The 20,998-nt window shown below is 42.0% G+C and overlaps 1 protein-coding gene across 1 annotated transcript in view; it reads left to right on the forward strand.

Moving 5' to 3' along the window:
- LOC112049542 (transmembrane protein 94) overlaps positions 1-20,998 on the forward strand; it is a 30,766-nt gene that overhangs the window by 5,477 nt on the left and 4,291 nt on the right. Inside the window, exons 6-23 of the mRNA XM_052884191.1 lie at positions 589-794; positions 1,280-1,499; positions 2,103-2,306; positions 2,769-2,953; positions 4,437-4,560; positions 4,670-4,804; positions 5,157-5,302; positions 7,126-7,256; positions 9,350-9,426; positions 10,122-10,321; positions 12,780-12,881; positions 14,868-15,000; positions 15,667-15,831; positions 16,900-17,028; positions 17,616-17,695; positions 18,303-18,426; positions 18,782-18,832; positions 20,221-20,343. Coding sequence (XP_052740151.1) covers positions 589-794; positions 1,280-1,499; positions 2,103-2,306; positions 2,769-2,953; positions 4,437-4,560; positions 4,670-4,804; positions 5,157-5,302; positions 7,126-7,256; positions 9,350-9,426; positions 10,122-10,321; positions 12,780-12,881; positions 14,868-15,000; positions 15,667-15,831; positions 16,900-17,028; positions 17,616-17,695; positions 18,303-18,426; positions 18,782-18,832; positions 20,221-20,343 — 2,535 coding nt within the window. The remainder of the gene's footprint in view (positions 1-588; positions 795-1,279; positions 1,500-2,102; positions 2,307-2,768; positions 2,954-4,436; positions 4,561-4,669; positions 4,805-5,156; positions 5,303-7,125; positions 7,257-9,349; positions 9,427-10,121; positions 10,322-12,779; positions 12,882-14,867; positions 15,001-15,666; positions 15,832-16,899; positions 17,029-17,615; positions 17,696-18,302; positions 18,427-18,781; positions 18,833-20,220; positions 20,344-20,998) is intronic.

Below are 20,998 nucleotides of genomic sequence, written 5' to 3' on the forward strand. Positions count from 1 at the left end.
ATCTTTTGTAGGTTTGGGTGTACTCTTCTATAATAAGATCCCCAAGACTGTGATGGACCTGCCAATGCATAGCTTTAAGCAATGTGTTAAAAAACATCTACTTAGTCGAGGGTACTACAACATTGATGAGTTCCTTAATGATAAAGATGCTTGGAGGTCGTTGGATCAGCTTCCACCTTCACACAGAAAGTAAAACTATAAAAAATGTAAACAGTAATTGTTATTAATTGTAAATTATAATACTGTATGACTTTTTCAAAAGAGCAACTGTTGAGTTTCTTGCCGGTATCTTCTCAGCAGAACCTGCCTTCCGAACCGGTGGTAGAATCTTTACAAATAGTCAACTGACGTGTCAAAAGTGCTTGTAAACTGAGCCTACTTGAAATAAATGATTTTTGATTTTGATTTTTGATTTTGATTTTGAACTTTTATAATCTTATTTATTTTGCAAATATCCAGTCAATCTTTGCCTTTTATGTATAAATTAGTTAACATTGACCTTATTTACCCGAATGTATCATTAAAATCAATATATTCAAATCTAGTCATCATCCCCATTAAAGGAATATAAATGGTTACTTCTGGCAGTGTATGGTGAAGATACTAGAGGGCATAGTGCTGCCGGTGGCGGTGGCTCTGACGCTGGCGGCGAGCGTGGCGCGCCAGCTGTGCGGGCTGCCCAGCGCGCACTGGAGCGAGGCCTACCTGCTGCAGACCGTCGCGGCGTCGCTGCCGCTGCTGCAGATATTCTTCCCCGTCACCTGGATCACGCTCAATTGCTACGGCCTGGCGAGGTGTGTATGTGTCCTCATAGTAAAATTCGATGAGATATGTGAGATATAGTGCTTGAAAAAAAAAAAAAAAAAGATGTTTTCCTCGCACCCCCGCTACCTTCCGCCGTGAATCTTACCCAAGATGATCAGTTTAGTAATAGGTTATATTTTTATCCCTGAAGAAACTGTACCATATACTTCTACCATAAACTTCCTTTTATATTCACTTCACTTTTATTATATCACCAACCAAATATTCGGCTCATTGCTGAGCTCGAGTCTGCTCTTAGAATGAGAAGGGTTAGGCCAATAGTCCACCTCGCTGGCCCAATTGGCAGACTTCACACACAAAATTCTCTGGTATGCAGGTTTCCTCACGATGTTTTTTCTTCATCGTTTGAGACACGTGATATTTAATTTCTTAAAATGCACACGACTGAAAAGTTGAAGGTGCATTTATTGATATATGTAGGTATATATTTTCATATGTAAATGTAAAATTGTAGGTTCAAGCTGTTGTCGGAGACGCGTCAGATATACACGAGGCCCAAGTCCTGCTCCATATCAGAGGAAGCGAGCGACCCTCTCATACAAGCGCTCAGCGAGTCCAACCTCAAAGTGGACAGCTTGGGCTCCTTGGGCAGGACCTTCTGGAACATTCTCGTCGGTCGAGAGGACATGGTCGCACGGACTGCCAACATTGTACACGTTTTGGGCTCTTTATCGGTACGATGTATTTGTATTTATCCTTTCAGTTAGTAGTAGTCGTGCATAATAGTGACAAAAACAAAAACATTGTATGGAATATGTATGCAGAATTCGGTTCATTTTGTTATATCTTCACATTATCTAGTATTACTGTGCCTAGCCTTAGTTTAGAAATAGGAAAGTATAAATGTAAGCATATTCATTAACTTTGGTGTATATTAGTTCAATATAAATAATATCAATACAGTCGTATTTTTCATATTTCATGAAGCCCATTGTTAACGAAAATCACAATGTCAATTGGGCAAAATCCGCTACCGGATGACATTTTTACCTACGAATATAGTCTCATATCTATATATTATCTACACTAAAATGTCTTGGAACGCAATTCACATAGCAATTATACATTATATTCTATAGACATCTACTATGACTTTCATTAGACACTAATTTAGTAATTTTGATCATTTAGCAATAAATAAATAGTGAATATGGAGCCTTGTAACATAAAAATTACTAATAATAGCTAGTTGGTAATCTTCATGTATATCCACTGAAATTACTGAATAAGGCAACTGGAAGGAAAACGTGTCATAATATATTTTCTTCTTTGTATAGGCCCTCTGTTGTATAGACAAAAAAGGTATTCTATCATGGCCGAATCCTACCGCCGAGAAAGTGTTCTTCCTTCGCAACTCGAGCCCAACTTCGCACAACTCGAGCAAAACGAGTCTCGTGGAGTCTATGGGGCACCAGAGTCACAGCAACCTCGAGCACATCGGCGATACCAAGACTAACGCCGATACATCTACCATCGTTGAGGTAATTTTAGTGAGGGTTATTATTTTCTCTCTATGAGTGTTCAATATATATTTTTTATAAAAACGTTCAAATCATAACATACAAATGATGATTACTGGGACTTAACATTTATGTCACAGGTTGTATGGATCAGGGAGCTTATTGTGGAATATGTCGCTTGATTTCAGTGCAGTATGTTGCTGCGTGTTATTGTTGTGTACCTACTCGTACTTTTCCCATAACTCCAGGGAAGATAAAACCATCATTTAATTTAATATTGGATTTCGAAGAATAGAAAAATATGATTGTTTTTAGTTGTATTTTGATAATGGAGCACAGCACAGCACATTTTACTCCTGATTAATGAAATGGCAATATGGCGTTAAAGGTCACTAATCTACAAAAACCTTTCAAATTAACTACTGCCGATTCGGCTGTACTCCTTAATTCGTATTGTACTTACGAGTATGACTTGTTTTGCAGGTGCTCGATCTGACCCACGACCAGAACGCACCATTCCGAGTGGAGTTCGACGAGCAGCGCTGGCGCACGCACCTCGCGCGCCTCAAGCCGCTCGGGCTGGCCGCGCTGCTCAACACGTGCGCGCACGCGCCGCGGCACACGTACGCGCACTTCTGCGCGCACCTCACCTGCGAGGCGCACTACAGGTACACACGCACCACGTGAGCGCGACGAGCGGCGCTGGCGCACGCACCTCGCGCGCCTCAAGCCGCTCGGGCTGGCCGCGCTGCTCAACACGTGCGCGCACGCGCCGCGGCACACGTACGCGCACTTCTGCGCGCACCTCACCTGCGAGGCGCACTACAGGTACACACGCACCACGTGAGCGCGACGAGCGGCGCTGGCGCACGCACCTCGCGCGCCTCAAGCCGCTCGGGCTGGCCGCGCTGCTCAACACGTGCGCGCACGCGCCGCGGCACACGTACGCGCACTTCTGCGCGCACCTCACCTGCGAGGCGCACTACAGGTACACACGCACCACGTGAGCGCGACGAGCGGCGCTGGCGCACGCACCTCGCGCGCCTCAAGCCGCTCGGGCTGGCCGCGCTGCTCAACACGTGCGCGCACGCGCCGCGGCACACGTACGCGCACTTCTGCGCGCACCTCACCTGCGAGGCGCACTACAGGTACACACGCACCACGTGAGCGCGACGAGCGGCGCTGGCGCACGCACCTCGCGCGCCTCAAGCCGCTCGGGCTGGCCGCGCTGCTCAACACGTGCGCGCACGCGCCGCGGCACACGTACGCGCACTTCTGCGCGCACCTCACCTGCGAGGCGCACTACAGGTACACACGCACCACGTGAGCGCGACGAGCGGCGCTGGCGCACGCACCTCGCGCGCCTCAAGCCGCTCGGGCTGGCCGCGCTGCTCAACACGTGCGCGCACGCGCCGCGGCACACGTACGCGCACTTCTGCGCGCACCTCACCTGCGAGGCGCACTACAGGTACACACGCACCACGTGAGCGCGACGAGCGGCGCTGGCGCACGCACCTCGCGCGCCTCAAGCCGCTCGGGCTGGCCGCGCTGCTCAACACGTGCGCGCACGCGCCGCGGCACACGTACGCGCACTTCTGCGCGCACCTCACCTGCGAGGCGCACTACAGGTACACACGCACCACGTGAGCGCGACGAGCGGCGCTGGCGCACGCACCTCGCGCGCCTCAAGCCGCTCGGGCTGGCCGCGCTGCTTAACACGTGCGCCCACGCGCCGCGGCACACGTACGCGCACTTCTGCGCGCACCTCACCTGCGAGGCGCACTACAGGTACACACGCACCACGTGAGCGCGACGAGCGGCGCTGGCGCACGCACCTCGCGCGCCTCAAGCCGCTCGGGCTGGCCGCGCTGCTCAACACGTGCGCCCACGCGCCGCGGCACACGTACGCGCACTTCTGCGCGCACCTCACCTGCGAGGCGCACTACAGGTACACACGCACCACGTGAGCGCGACGAGCGGCGCTGGCGCACGCACCTCAATCTGCTGCCCATTTATATCGCCGCTTCCAAATTGCCAATCTTCTTTAACAAGGGAAAAGATTAGTTAAAAACATCCAAGAAATTCCAAATTCCAGGGTTAATTTTCAGGTTTATTTCAATATCTGTGACTTACTGTAATTTTTTATTTCAGTGAAGACCTAGTGCCTGTGACGAACAGACGGTGTCTCTGCGAGTTGGCTAAACAGATTGGTTTTACGGATTCAGTTGCCAATTCCTACAATATACAAGAATGTCTGGCAGTTTTCCGACATTTGGTAAGTTTACTCGACGCCGCCAAGTTACATTTAGTAAGTTTTTTAATTTTTAAATTCTTGTTTTCACTAAATATCAATGGATACTGATTTGGTGATTGGTTGTCTTTAGCAAGCGGACACAATCAGACGAGAGACGCGCTTCGTGCGCTCGCTGCACCTCAGCACGCGTGTGAAGGTGCCGCTGCCGCACATGCTGGCCGTGCTCGTGAAGGACCAGGCCAACCAGCTGCAGATGTTGACACAGGTACATTCTGACGTGCTGACTTTGACATGCTCCTTTATAGTTTATACGATTAGGGGGGAGACGCTTTTTGAGGTCTGAAGACCAAAATGGGTTTCATTTTGGTCTTCAGACCTTTAAAAAGCGTAGATTAAAATCTACGCTTCTTAAATAAATTAAATTTAAATCTAGATCAAAAATCTGAAAATGTTGGGCCTTGAATAAGTTCTCGCGGTGTATTTCACCAGTGTCACGTAGATAAAATAAGCGCAAGGAGATTTTCAAATTTTTTGTTGTCAACAACATATTAAAAAGTGGTCCAATTCCCTCCCATTCCCAAGGGAATATTAATTACAATATTTCGTTGCTTTGGCAGGGCACAGCGGATATAATCCTGGACTCGTGCGTGGACTACTGGAACGGGAGGGACCTCACGCCGATATCGCCCTCAGATCGGAAGAAGATCATCGACTTCTACCAGCGGAACTCTCTTACGGCGTATTGCACAGCTTTCGCGTACAAGTAAGGATTAGATTTACACACACAAACAGGTTTGTCAAGTCATGGAATATGCAGAGATGTACAAAATGGTTTTAAAAAAGCATTTAAATACAAAATGCAAAATACTTTTGAGATTTACTATTTCAAATGCAAAATACCAAATAGGTTTGCGTTTGCTATTTTAAATGCTAAATGCAAAATAGGTATTTTCAAAATACTTTTTCAAAATAAAATACCTTTTGACCAAATCACAGATAATTTGTATTTATCATGAGAAATACAGACATAGCCGAACAAAAACGTTCGTCATAATGTTCGTCGTTTTCGTGTGACATTGTCACTCGTCAAGATTAAAAGCGCGCACTTTGACCAACGAAGAAAAAATAAAAAAACCAGCCAAGCGCGTGTCGGGCCACGCGCAGAGTAGAGTTCCGTAGATTAAATGAGCAGTTTAATTCCATATGTAATGCACAAAAAATACCGATAACGGTGCCGACCATGTGATAGAAGATAAAAAATTCATCCTCACTTTGCATGTAGGAAAGAACCCCAAAAACAACTTTTTTCGAATTTTCTTTTTACTACTTTATACACGTAATTAATGTGCATGCATATCCATACCAAATTTCAGCTTTCTAGTTTTAACAGACTCTGAGATATCTTATTTTATTTACAGCTTTACCTTTTTATTAACTCATAATTTATTTTTAATTAATAGTTTTAACCTAAAAAAATTTATTACATAATTAATATTAATAAAGATTTTATTACATGGCTTTGTTTACATTTTAATATACACACTCATGCTAATTTACAGATTTCTAGTAATTATAGACACTGCGCTAAGCCGCGGACGGACGAACGGACGGTCAGACAGACGGACATAGCGAAACTATAAGGGTTCCTTGTGGACTACGGAACCCTAAAAAGGGCGCGCATGGCTTGCAGGCGCCTCTATTGGTCAAATTCGGCAATACAAGCGTCATTCGTTCATTTCGTTTTCTTTGACTATTAATGTTGGCTAAACTTAATCACAAAGTATTTTGCATTTTGAAATTAATATTAAAAATACAAAATACATCTCGAAAGGTATTTCAAATAAAATACAAAATGCTTTTTACTAAAAAGCATTTAAATGCAAAATACAAAATAGGTATTTTGTATTTTGCATTTTAAATAGAAGTGTTTCAAATAAATCACATCTCTGGGAATATGTATACTTATAGTAATAACTGAATAAGCAGATGGTCTGACTGGTCTTAAGTGGAAAATCATGAAGTATAACTAAACATCTTACATCACCATAGGGGATACATAATTTAGAAATGTCCTACAATGCAGTTTCACCATCCCCAAAACATCTCTGGTCCTTGAATCACGACATTTATATAATATGTAGAGTATATTACTTTTTCTCTCAAGTAATGGAAAAAGTTCATACTCGTACATATAATTATTCTTCCAAAATTATATCGCCTATAAAGTAGGTCTCTTAAAAGGCTCTTTTGAAATAATACACACGCTAACGCATTCAAAATCGACTTCAGCTATTGCCACAAAATCTTATACCTTCTAGCAACCTGAAGTGGTTACTTTCAGCCGGAGCCATTTCCAGTGAATGCCTTGATTTTTGGTGAAAAATGCTATTGTAAATAATGAAAGGTTCTGGTAACAATACCGTTGAATAACGTATTGAAGTGATATTCTTATGGGAGCCTTCGGCAAATAGCTTCGTCACGTAACGCGTTACGGTGCCAGTCTGGCTTCCCTTTTTGGCAACAGGTTTCAGTAATCACTTCTGTCGATCGTCCCGAGACACACACGTTTTTTATTATATACTATAGGCCCCTGACGCGCGGCATCTCGTCGGCGATCGCTGCGCAGTACCTAGAGCTGCCGGCGGACTCTCGCCCGCTGTACGCGCCGCACTCGCACCACTGGCCGGACGCGCCCGCCCTGCACTTCCACTCTACAGGTTAGTGAGTAAACGTTAACTAGGTCAGTGTTTCGTGTGAGGGCCCCTGACGCGCGGCATCTCGTCGACGATCGCTGCGCAGTACCTGGAGCTGCCGGCGGACTCTCGCCCGCTGTACGCGCCGCACTCGCACCACTGGCCGGACGCGCCCGCCCTGCACTTCCACTCTACAGGTTAGTGAGTAAACGTTAACTAGGTCAGTGTTTCGTGTGAGGGCCCCTGACGCGCGGCATCTCGTCGGCGATCGCTGCGCAGTACCTGGAGCTGCCGGCGGACTCTCGCCCGCTGTACGCGTCGCACTCGCACCACTGGCCGGACGCGCCCGCCCTGCACTTCCACTCTACAGGTTAGTGAGTAAACGTTAACTAGGTCAGTGTTTCGTGTGAGGGCCCCTGACGCGCGGCATCTCGTCGGCGATCGCTGCGCAGTACCTGGAGCTGCCGGCGGACTCTCGCCCGCTGTACGCGCCGCACTCGCACCACTGGACGGACGCGCCCGCCCTGCACTTCCACTCTACAGGTTAGTGAGTAAACGTTAACTAGGTCAGTGTTTCGTGTGAGGGCCCCTGACGCGCGGCATCTCGTCGGCGATCGCTGCGCAGTACCTGGAGCTGCCGGCGGACTCTCGCCCGCTGTACGCGCCGCACTCGCACCACTGGCCGGACGCGCCCGCCCTGCACTTCCACTCTACAGGTTAGTGAGTAAACGTTAACTAGGTCAGTGTTTCGTGTGAGGGCCCCTGACGCGCGGCATCTCGTCGGCGATCGCTGCGCAGTACCTGGAGCTGCCGGCGGACTCTCGCCCGCTGTACGCGCCGCACTCGCACCACTGGCCGGACGCGCCCGCCCTGCACTTCCACTCTACAGGTTAGTGAGTAAACGTTAACTAGGTCAGTGTTTCGTGTGAGGGCCCCTGACGCGCGGCATCTCGTCGGCGATCGCTGCGCAGTACCTGGAGCTGCCGGCGGACTCTCGCCCGCTGTACGCGCCGCACTCGCACCACTGGCCGGACGCGCCCGCCCTGCACTTCCACTCTACAGGTTAGTGAGTAAACGTTAACTAGGTCAGTGTTTCGTGTGAGGGCCCCTGACGCGCGGCATCTCGTCGGCGCTCGCTGGTTATACAGGACACTCTACAGGACTATACTAAGATCACTAAACACAAATCTTTCAGGGGTTCTAAACTTTATACGAGATAAATAAAATAAAAGATGTAAAAAGAGAAATCAAAAGTGTATCTGCTTACATGTCACATCATAGGTGAAGAGCAAAATTGACAAAAATATTGACAGCACAAAATTTATAGTTATCAGAAATACTGTTGATTAACATAATCATCATTGTCTAATACAGTCGACGATGACTAGAGTAGGTAGTATAAATGTTATAATTTAGTTAAGTTTGAAAACATAAATGAACAAAAAATATAAATATAATTGAAAATTTAAATTTATTAAATTAAATAACAACATAATCAGCCAGCAGATGGTCACGATGCAGGTTTATGAACATTTTATGAACTTAGAGCAATTATATGAGGACTTGCCTTGCTAGACTTTACTACCCTGTCAAAGTATAAGATCAACGATCTAACGCGTTTATAAAAATTGTTTCTATAGAATTGATGTTTCTTGTAAATGTTTTCGTCGTGTAATTGAATGGGAATAAAAAACGGTCTACCACTTCTAGTTCACTAAAATGAGAAGTTACATTTCATTTGTAACTACTTAATAATATCAAATTTTTAATAAATACTTCCAACGCAACTGCAAAACATTGATCAAGTTACCGGATAATCTGTGTAACGAGTGTAAGCGATTGTTTAAAAATTACACGTGTGTGTATTGCGAACCAAATTTTTAGTTGTGTGTATTGAAAGGACACAAAATATATTTATTGTTGTTAAATATTTTCGATGTGTGAGTTTACCTCATCCTCAAAAAGTCAGAGACAATTTTGTTGCAGAATTTGGTTGCGATGCATTCCATATCTAATTCCTCTATGATCTTTACCGATTCAAATTAAAAACTGGAACTGAATCTGAACTGGAATGAGAGGCATTGACATTGATTTTGTTATTTTTATGATATTTTCAGATTCATTGCTCTTCAACGAAATAACAGATGACGATGTCAGCGATGCTGATGGATACTTCGACATGCAATGCAATCAGGTAATTAGAAAAGCAACATTAAAGTAATTAAATCTTTAGTTGGGTGAGTTACAACATTTACATCTTCTAAAATCTAAACGGGTCTGGATGAAAATTGAACTTGACTTGAATTGGAGTCAAATAGAGCATCTACTTATCCCGATATTCCCATAGATATGTAAATAAAAACATCTACATGTATCATCATCTACTGTAGGGTGGGAACTACGCACTTGAAACTATAGGGCACCACACACCACACACACCATACCACAATATCGCTTTTATAAAAAAAAAACTAAAAAAACACATTTACATTATTTAAAATTTAAAAACAAAACAATTAGATCTTTTATTGCATTGGTTCCTTACCAGGAACTAAACTACGTGTATGAAGTAAATGCAAAGATATACGAGTATGTTTCATGTAATGTGCAATTAACAGCTAGCTAAGAATAAACACATAGTTCGAAGAGCCGATAGACGTTGGGGTCCCAAAGTGCTGGAATGGCGACCCCGCACTAGAAAGCGCAGTGTTGGTCGACTACCCACCAGGTGGACTGACGACATCAAGGTGGCTCAGTATCGTGATGTTTGGAAGTCCCTACAAAAGGCCTATGTCCTGCAACGGACGTCCATCGGCTGATATGATGCAAAATAAACACTTGTTTATTCTTGTTTTCCTTACTAAAATGTTAATTCTCCTTCTTTTTCAGGTGTTCATAGGCATGGTGACGATGCAGTACCAGGCGCAGAGCGACATGGTGGAGCTGATCGAGCGGCTCGAGCGCGCCTGCATCCGCTTCGTGCACTTCAGCAAGGAGAACGAGCTGCGCTCGCGTGTCTTCAGCGAGAAGATGGGCCTGGAGTCCGGCTGGAACTGCCACATATCCCTCATGAGTGACAAACCCACCAGGTATCCACCAGAACAATCGAGGATTATCATATAGGCATGATGACGATGCAGTATCAGGAGCAGAGCGACATGGTGGAGCTGATCACGCGGCTCGAGTGCGCTTCGTGCACTTCTTGATTCATCGTTTTGTCGTTGTCATGTCATCGTGTATGAGAAAATTGTCACACGACGCCTCGAACAGCTGAACAGCTGACAGTCGCGTACTGGTCGCGAGTCCAGTGGCACTTCATTGGTACACTGCCTACCCTGAGAATTCATATCAAAATATTTTGTATAGTCTGTACATAAAGTGCCCACTGCTCACCCTAGTAAAAAACCTGGTGCACGCAACTCAGCGCGCGTCATGTTTTAATGATCACTGGATTATTATCAAGTCAATTCGATACGTCGGATCGTCGTTATTTGCTCAATATTAAAAACATTTTTTATTAAAAAAAAACTTTTGATATAAGTTTTCTGTTCGTAACCATCAATAAATTTATTACAGAGAATAAATTTATCAAATGGCTATAAACCAAAAGCCTGAGTATGTCTGTAATATATGTGCCTATTTAGATATTAATGTTCCAAATATCAAAAAGACACTGACTTTATAAAGAACTAGCAAAATATAAATCAGTGGCTACCTATAAAGTGAAGCAACGAAAAAATATGCTAACTGATCTTTATTTACCTTCCAAAATTACGACCCTAAGTAATAACTAATCTCAAACAAAACGTTCCAAAGATTTTTTTATTTTATTTTCTTAACATTCATTTTATAAAAAGGTTTATCATTAATTTTATCGTTTTTTTAATGTCAAAATGGTTTTTATGTGTTACTAATATTTGTCAAAATTGACTAACCAAGAGATGTAATTGTTGAAACGAAATTGATTTTATCTTTAACATGCACACCCATTACATGTAACACGGTACATTGTTTTGAATAATTTCTTCATTTTAATTTGGATTATGTATGTAATTTCATTCCTTCTAATTTCTTTTTGATGTAATAACTTGGTGTGTAACTGTTCATGAATGATCTTCAATGTCTCTCTATGTGTTAGATGATAATTTTAACAGTTTTTTTTTTATTTAACAGGGTTGTTCGTCGCCTTCTAGTGTTACTTATATGGTGGCTGGCCACCGGAATTATGAGAGAACGGTCATATCATTTTGTCTTGTGGGCAGCTACCTTTATACTAAATACTTGTTTTACGAATTCTCTAGTATGTTGTATTTATTATTAACGAGAAATTTAACAAAAATAATAGGTTTTTTATTAAATTTCACGTTAACAAGAAATACATATATAATATAGAATTTTAATAATGTAAATAAAGTCTAATACATTTGAAGGGTATATTGAAAAAATATCATATGTCGCTTTCATAAAATGAAAATTAAAAATATAGAGAAATAATTGGCAAATTTAATTTAGAATCAACCATGGTAAAAAATAATCGTGTAAAAAATTATATTTTTTGCATTGAAACTATAATTTTTTGATTAATTTAAACCAAGATAATTTGATAGAGACCAAGAGAACCTCTCCTATTATTCGTCGACCTTCGATAGTCCTTCGCATGAAATCTTCGGCAGAAACTGTTCGATGTCTCTTTATTTTTTTGTCTCAGATATATTATTTTTCACAACGTCTATCAATGTTTAATGTGTCTAGAGCCCTTAGAGAAAATAGACATGGCTTGTAGAAATTAGAAATATTTTTTTGTCGTACTATTAAATGGAAATCATGTAATGTACTAACAACTGGAGATTCTGATCGTGTTAGCGTTGTCGCAAAGTGCTTGTCTATTATATTATTTTCTATTTGATCTTCTGACATCATACTATTACTACTAATATACTGGTAGTATGTAGTTCTACTACTTCTAGTCTACTCATTCGGTTTGAATATTGATCAAAATTGATTGTGCCAATCAAATCAATTTAAGCAATTTTTATCTTCTATCTTAAACAGACATTTCCGATTTGCAAACAGATTTCCAAAAATTAACCAAGAAACACCTACTACACTCATAAATCTCTCGTTACATATATTTAGTTTGTAAAAAATTAATAATCTGAATAAAAGGCTAATATTATTATTATTATAAACAGGCATTTATTTAGAGGGAAGTATAGTAATCAGCCATTGTTTTCCTTAATAGCTTAAAGTATAAAGATCTTTCCATCTTACTGACTTACTGTCAAACTTACTTACTGATGAAAGCAGAATTTGGACTTTGGTGGAATAATAGTAACCAGTATTGTGCAAAACTTATTGAGAAAGATGCCAAATGACAAATAGAAAAAAATATTATAAACTAGTATAATCCGACTGTCCCAGTTATCAAACCCCCACACAAAATAAAAACATATATTTGATGTTTTTTTCTAACGAAAGAACTTAACATTTGAGGGTACTCAAATATTAAGTGACTTGTTAGTATTAGCGAGTGAGTGTTGTCGACAGCAAGCCAGGCTCGCCGCTGTCGTCTCAGACGCTGGGCCGCGAGCGCGGCAACACAGCGTCGCAACTCACTAGACCCGACACGGGTGACGTCACTACCTATAGGTGCGCCACTTCCTCCATTCACACAACTCTATGGTTTGGTGGACTCATGTTTAGCTAACTAAGACGTAGTTTTTTGCTGCCTATGATGACGTTACGAGAGTTGTCTAAAAATAATCAAAAATATTTAAATTTCCACACATATGTATTAATTGATATGAATAGTAAATCGGTCTTATAATTTCCTAAAAAAAAGTTAAATTGAAGAAACGGTAAATATTTTAAGTACTTACGCTGGTATGATTCGGGCGGTATTTAGCTTAATGTGAGTCCGTGGTATAGACAAAATCTCTTTGCAGGTGCCAAATAAAACGCGTGAACAGATCTTGTGTCTCTAATGCTTAGTTCGAACTACTTTAGTATTTTAGTCGAGTAGGAACAATTTTTGTATTTACCGCCCAAAAATCATTCATACTCGACTAAAATACTAAAGCAGTTGGAACTAGGCTTTAGGTGTAGTGATGTAAACAGTGTCAGATTAAAGTAACTTGATGCCCTAAGAATATTTTTCCTGAAGATATACCTTAAGTATACAATAATTTAAAAAAATAATTAAAAGCCGTCAACGTTTTTTACTTATTCATTATTTCGGTCATCTCTAGTGCCACCCTAGATGGGATACCCTAAGCTATTGCTTAGATCTTATAGGCATATCCAGGGCTGGATGTAAGGCGATTTTCGATTTTCTTTATTATCGAGTTTACGCCACCCGCGTGGAAAACATGATATTACAAACCTGCAAGGAGATATTGCCTCGGCCCCAAACCTATATCACATTTTCTCTTGACCCAATGTAAAATTGGTTTTGCACGTGGATTTTTACGTTAGTCACACATTAAGACTAGTACAAGTCACAAAACATTAAGACTAGGTAGAAGTCACAAAGCTACTAGCTACCGCCGAAACCTACCTAAGCCAAAAATCAAACGCAAGACAAGCTGCTCTTGCATATCTAGATGATAGATCAATGAGATCGCCAAAATACAAGTATATCTCGAGTTTTGAAACATATCTATATTTCAAACCGCTATATGCCCCACGACGAAATACTAAACAGACGATAACGAATATTTTGTATACATATAATATACTCAACCCAGCCAAATTTCGACTGATTCCATCTCCCTGCCAACTAAGAGTGTAATTTATACTTCAAGTAGTATCTGAAACTGATAAAATCAGCCAAAACCTATAGGTAGTTGCTACCTAGTACCTATGTGTTATGCTTGTGCCATTGTGTTGTGTGTGACCAGCATATGAGCATCTATTTTATGTGATAAAACTGCTTGTAACACAAGTTAAGGCTTACATATCCCTAAAACGCTACATCTTTATTATTTTAACCTTATTGCAATATGTTTTAACACACAGGCCATCTCCGAACTTCAGTGTATAAGTATTTACAGCGAAAACTCGATTTATTGACTTAAATATTGTGGCAAGATTCTTATTAACCAATAATCCGTGAACTCTGCGAAAGAACTCTCTCCACCTTACAGAGGTCTGAAAAATCGAGTCTCCACTATTGCTTTTTAGTTTAATTAACTGTTTATGTTCACTAATGCCTGATGATACTAATATTTAATTATTATTTATCTATCCACAATCCAAGATTGAAATGAATCTTGGATTGATACTTCCTCGTATTGCAGTGCTTCTTCTGTTTCATTCGGACATTAGTAATTTAATAAATACGCATTACCGTAATATAATATTGCTAGATCACCTAGAGAATGCTACTCTACTATTATGCACGCTTGGTATATACCTACATTCCATTTTGTATCTAAGTATCATTTGATTCATTTTTATACCTGCATTGATTTTAATATCTATAACACTCGACACAAAATATTCATGTTCACACAAACATTACATATAACATAATCACTTGCTAACTAGACTATATGACTACACGAACACAATGCACTGCAGTTACTGTATTTATAATGTCAAGTTTAAAACTTTTGTCTGTATACATATATCCAGCGGGAATATGTCGTCGTCAAAAGCTCTGTCGATGTCCGCGCCTGGGGCCATTAACGTCGAACACACCACTGTCAAGTTTGACAACGAAATCAAGAAGACCCGCCATTCGCTGACCACGCATCAGGGACTGAAGGTACCTATTACAGTTATTAGAATAAGATTAACAATATAATGTACTAAATACTAGTACCGCCAAACGATTTAGCGTTCCGTCAAAGTTATGGGTAAACTTGTTGATATTACAAGTTAGTCTGATGCCATGTTAGATTGCATTGCATCGTCAGGTAATATCAAGGGAAGGGAAGCAATTATGAATGAATTGAGAGAAACAAAGGAATTTTGTTTAGGAAGGTGGTTTTACATAGATATTACCGCCATACTTGTTTTGTTCTATACAGAGCATGTTTGTCAATGAAATTACAGGCATAAATAATAAGGCATAATACCTATGCCTCAGGGTGATGAACTGTGTAGGGCTTGTTTTCGAAGGCTGTAAAGTGAAATATCTCTCTGTAATACTTGTGAATTAGTTTCGTTTTATTAGGTTTAGAAATATAGTGTACGCGACTAACAAACAATTTGTAAAAAGCTTTTTTTTGCACGAGTTTGATAACATGAAAGTATTGGCTATTTTCAGAAAAAGTAAAAGCTGGTGTTAATATTTTATTAGTTTTCTATTCATTGCTATCTACGTAATTTTTGTTAATGTAAATAGTTTTACCAAAGTGCAGTTTCTTTAGTGTGTGTAAACCCAAAAAAAACTTAACGAACAAGCCAGCTTAACTATCCCTTTCAGCAGCTTCAGCGAGGCAGCGTGGCCACGAGCCAAGCGTCCACGGACTCTCTGCTCAATGACGACGCGGACGACACGGGCGACTCGCCCCCGGACGCATGCCGCTCCCTGTCCTGCCTCACGGACTCCACCGACCACTCCGCGCCGCTCAACTTCGACATGAGCAACCGGGTCGGTACCTGACACACCACACTGCTTCACACTGTCCCAGCGTGGCCCTAGCCAAGCGCCCACGGACTCTCTGCTCAATGACGACGCGGACGACACGGGCGACTCGCCCCCGGACGCATGCCGCTCCCTGTCCTGCCTGACGGACTCTACCGACCACTCCGCGCCGCTCAACTTCGACATGAGCAACCGGGTCGGTACCTGACACACCACACTGCTTCACACTGTCCCAGCGTGGCCCTAGCCAAGCGCCCACGGACTCTCTGCTCAATGACGACGCGGACGACACGGGCGACTCGCCCCCGGACGCATGCCGCTCCCTGTCCTGCCTCACGGACTCCACCGACCACTCCGCGCCGCTCAACTTCGACATGAGCAACCGGGTCGGTACCTGACACACCACACTGCTTCACACTGTCCCAGCGTGGCCCTAGCCAAGCGCCCACGGACTCTCTGCTCAATGATTCGCCCCCGGACGCGTACCACTATTTGTCCTGTCTCACGGACTCCACCGACCACTCCGCGCCGCTCAACTTCGACGTAAGCAACCGGGTCGGTACCTGACCTGACCTGACACACCACACTGCTTTACACTGTCGTAGCGTGGCCACGAGCCAAGCGTCCACGGACTCTCTGGTCAATGACGACACAGTGTCAACTTCGACATGAGCAACCGGGTCGGTACCTGACACATCACACTGCTTCACATTATCGCAGCGTGGCCACGAGCCAAGAGCCACAGACTCTCAGTGAATTGTCACTGAGAGTCTGACGGACGACAGTGGCAACTCGCCCCCGGACGCATGCCGCTTCCTATCCTGCCTCACGGACTCCACCGACAACTTCATGAACTTCGCAACCGGTTTGATACCTGACACAACACTGTTTCACACTGACAGATAATCTTTGGGATTGAAACTAAATGATAGGAAAGTTAACATAGTCTTTGTAAAGAGTAGACGCTAGTGAAATGTTCGAAACTCGCTACCTTTCACAAAACGCCAGCGAGATAGCGGTCAAACGTATATGGAGTATTTATATACCATAAATTAATTATCTGAATATTTGTAGGCAAAACTCCCGCGAGGTATCGAGAACATTCGGCCCCATATCGAGCAAGTGGACAATGTCCCGCTGCTTGTCTCCTTGTTCACCGACTGTACTGCCAACTCTGTGCACCAAATGATACAGATCATGCAGGTATGTCTAATTACTAACTCATTGATATGCCTAGTCTAAAAAAGAACAAAAAAGGTTTTAAAAGAGCAACTGTTGAGATTGTTGCCGGTTTTACTCAGAAGAACCTGCCTTCCATACCGGTAGGATAATACAAATAGTCAAACTTGACTTGACTTGACAAACATTTTAATATAATTGATTTGAATATTAAACCGTCTAAAAATATAATACGTCAAGGGTAATAAACGACAAAGATTCTAAGATTAGTTTGGATATTTTTTCTTTTGTTTTTGACTTTTTGTAATGCCAACACAGTGTTTTATTTTACCTACAAAAATTACTAGTCTGACGGTAATTTACAAGTAAATCTGTAGAAATTAAAAAATCACATTACTTTGTTACTTGATCGATAAAACAGAGGTAGTTCTAAGAAAATTCTCAGAGCTACCTTTATTTTAGTTTTTATGGATCAAGTAACAAAGCAATGTAATGTTTATATTGTAAATATTTGGAAAGTCCGACTTATTACTTAATTTTTTAATTAAAATTATTATCGATGAATCACACTATACGTCATATACCCAATCTTCTTTCCAATTGTATTTCAGGATTACGGTGAAGTGGTCTGTGTGATGGGGTCAGCAGCTAACTGCCAGAACATGGAGATATTCATGCAAGCAGATGCTAGGTACAATTTGTTTCCATTGCATTTTAGTTGTTTCTAGTACATTCACCCAGAATTCATAGCTAAGACCTTAGGCCATAACTATAAACATTTATTACAATATAAGCTTCACACTATAGAGTACTTTAAATAGTAATGATTAAGTCCTCTTTACTTTGAGTAGTTTGATGCTGAAATTTTAATAAATGTTTATAAATGTTGCCGCAAGAATCGTATTCGCATAAGTCAATCGATATCAACAATACAACAAATCAAATTATATTCTACTGATACTATAAATTAAATCTTTATACATTATTTTACTAACAGTGTCTTTTTTCAATTGGATGTTTTCGAAAGGTCTAGGACATCATCCTCGGCGGCTAGCAATGTCGTACCTAATAGCTTGGCAAGTTCGTTGATGACACTCCCATGATATGCGGGTGACGGGAGAAAGGAATGCGCGGGTATGAAGTCGTGCGCGCGGGGCATCGCTACTCCTCTCCCGGTCCGCGCGAACCATCGGGAGTGTTACGAAAAAAATTGCTAAGCTATAACTTAGATATTTAAGCGAAAAGCTTTCACTGGTCTAATGGGCATTGAATCTAGAAACTTTTGTATGTCATTCCAGCATAGCAGTAGAGCCTCTATATCCCGTGTTGTGCCAAAAGATGCCCCCCTACCAAGTGCCGCAGACTTGCATCGGACCTATCGACCTGGCGAGATCACTCAACTCTGTACCTTGCTCCCTGTCGGTAAGATCCATTGTCGCTTGACAAATCGCTTTTGCTAGCCATACACTACTCGATTTACTTTTTACTTATTATTGACGTCTACAGACGGCTCCAATATGCGTGAAAAATTATTCAAAACGCGAATTTACACAAGTTTTGAAATCGAAAAAGGAACTTTATTTTTCAACTGATAAAATTTACAACAACAAAGATGAAAAATGTATGCAAGTATCATCCAATAACATCTTTTAACACATGTAGTAAATCGTTAGGTGTATGGCTACCCTTAATATTTGGCAAAAATACCCTGCAGTGTTATATAACCAATTAAATTTTAATTAATTAATATAATAACGCTTTCGCACGCTTCCTAAAGCTGAAAAATAAATGGCAAAGTCAACCGTACACCAACTATTGCAACACGGAGGTAAGTAAAGTAAATAAAAGGAATATCATAACACACTTGATAATAAATAAATAATCATATTTCATCATCAAAAACCCATACCATATTTAAGTTTTTTTGTGCGGGGGTGACAGGCTGCCTGAGTGAAGACTGAGGGAGCGTAGAGCGGACTAAAGGTCCGTTTATATCTACAGACATTTAGCGTGCCAGACACATGCCGTGGCAGACAAAATAATATTCTTCTATTCTATACAGTGTTTATAAACGTATCTAAATCTATCGTAACGCGCCCTCACAGACGTTGACAGACTCGGGCCGCGCCCGGCCAGTATTCATGGAAAGAATATTTTGTCTGTAGAGTACTTTACATGAAACCTGAACTAAAATTAACAGCGCTTTACACAAATGACAATAAGACCGCCATTACTAATTGACAATGAGCGCCATTAAAACATTAGCGCCGCGTCTGGGGACTTCTTTCATGAAAAGGACATTAATTGTCTGTAGCTATTTGCAGGGCAGTGTGAATAGACGGTGTCTGTGGGTGTCTGCCACGCTACTTGTCTGTGACGCACTGTGTCTGTAGATATAACGGGGGCGACAGGGAGGAATGAGGTGAGGTGATGACATTGCAATACGTTGAACTCGGTTGCGTATCGTGCCTCGTACGGGCCCTGTTTCAAAATTTGTTGCATTGCCTTCGCTGGATGTAGGCTGCTCAAGATGTTTGGAAGACCCTACAAAAGGACTATCCCCTGCAGTGATTTCTATCAGCTTAGATGATGATGATGATACACTTTTCTTGCCTTTATTTTCAGGAAATCGATATTCTATAGCTAAAGTTTTTCTGAAATTTTTGCCTCTTTAGACAATATTGACAAATCTGGTAGCCGTTCTTGTCCCTTAGAGGCCTCTGTAGCTGGGGGGCCTGTATCATTAATAAGGCGGTAACTACGCCCCTGGTACTCTACAACCATTTTAAAAACGCTGGGATATAGTTTCGTTTACTGCGCAATCATACGCCTCGTGTTCAAAGCGGACTCGAATTTGGCACGGTCTTTAAAAAAAAAAATATTATATTGTAATTTAATTCGTTTAATAAATGAGTTTACCAGATGAGAGAAATTAAAATTAATCCATTTTAATTCATTAAATAAATAACGGTTTGATCAATGAAAAATGCTATGAATATAGTTTTAATATTATTGCAATGGTAAAATTGGCTTAACGCTTTGCTTTTATGTTGAAGATTTTGAAGGACAAATATACTAAAAATATATAATTTAAATATATCAAATGTAATATATTACACAGATTAGAATTAAATCAGTCTAGATCCAGACGTTATCCCTACAACATCACAAACTTTACCTGCTTAAAATATTAGTATAGATTTATTCTGTGTTCAGCTGGCGCGCGCCGCGGACGTGTCCCTGTTCGCGCTGATCACGATGTCGCGCCACTTCACCATGTGCCTGTGGAACACCACGCAGTTCTGGATATGCAGCGCCTGCTTCCTCGCCCTCATACAGGTACCATCTCTGACCCTCGAGCGATTCCAACCTCGGTCACAGCCGGGTGGGTGATTATGTAACTTAATCGGATCCGTTTGACAGCTCTATTAAGAAATATACGACAAATAAATGTGAAATCCTTAGGAAAACTGTTAGTTTGACAACTATAACCGAATAGCTGTCAAACCTATAACCAATCAAGCTACGCAATTACCCCCCTTTCATTAAACCTACAAAACCCATCGGTACTCTAAACGGAGATCTGATTTTCATGGAATATCTCTTAAAGGAAAACATTTTAGCATTGACCAGCTCCATAGCTCTATTCTAGCAAACCTACTCTCGTCCGAGTCATGGTAATACTGGGGTCCCAAATAATAAAAAATATACCCAATTCAGGCTTATTACTGACGCGCAAGTGCCCCCTTTATGATGATGTCTGGCGTGGACGCACTGTCAGTGGGCTCGTGGGCGCTGCGTTAGGTATCAGGCTGCTGCGCACCGTGCCCATGAATTAGTTTAGTGAGGGTCGAAGCCGTCAGGTGGTGTCAGTGATGGCGTTGGGCGTGGGCGCGCTGTCAGTGGGCGGCGTGGCGTGGGGCTCGCTCGTGGGCGCTGCGCTGGGTATCAATCAGGCTGCCGCGCACCGTGCGCATGGGTTAGTTTAGTGAAG

This window comes from Bicyclus anynana, chromosome 11 (assembly GCF_947172395.1).
Source record: "Bicyclus anynana chromosome 11, ilBicAnyn1.1, whole genome shotgun sequence".
Lineage (NCBI taxonomy): Eukaryota > Metazoa > Arthropoda > Insecta > Lepidoptera > Nymphalidae > Bicyclus > Bicyclus anynana.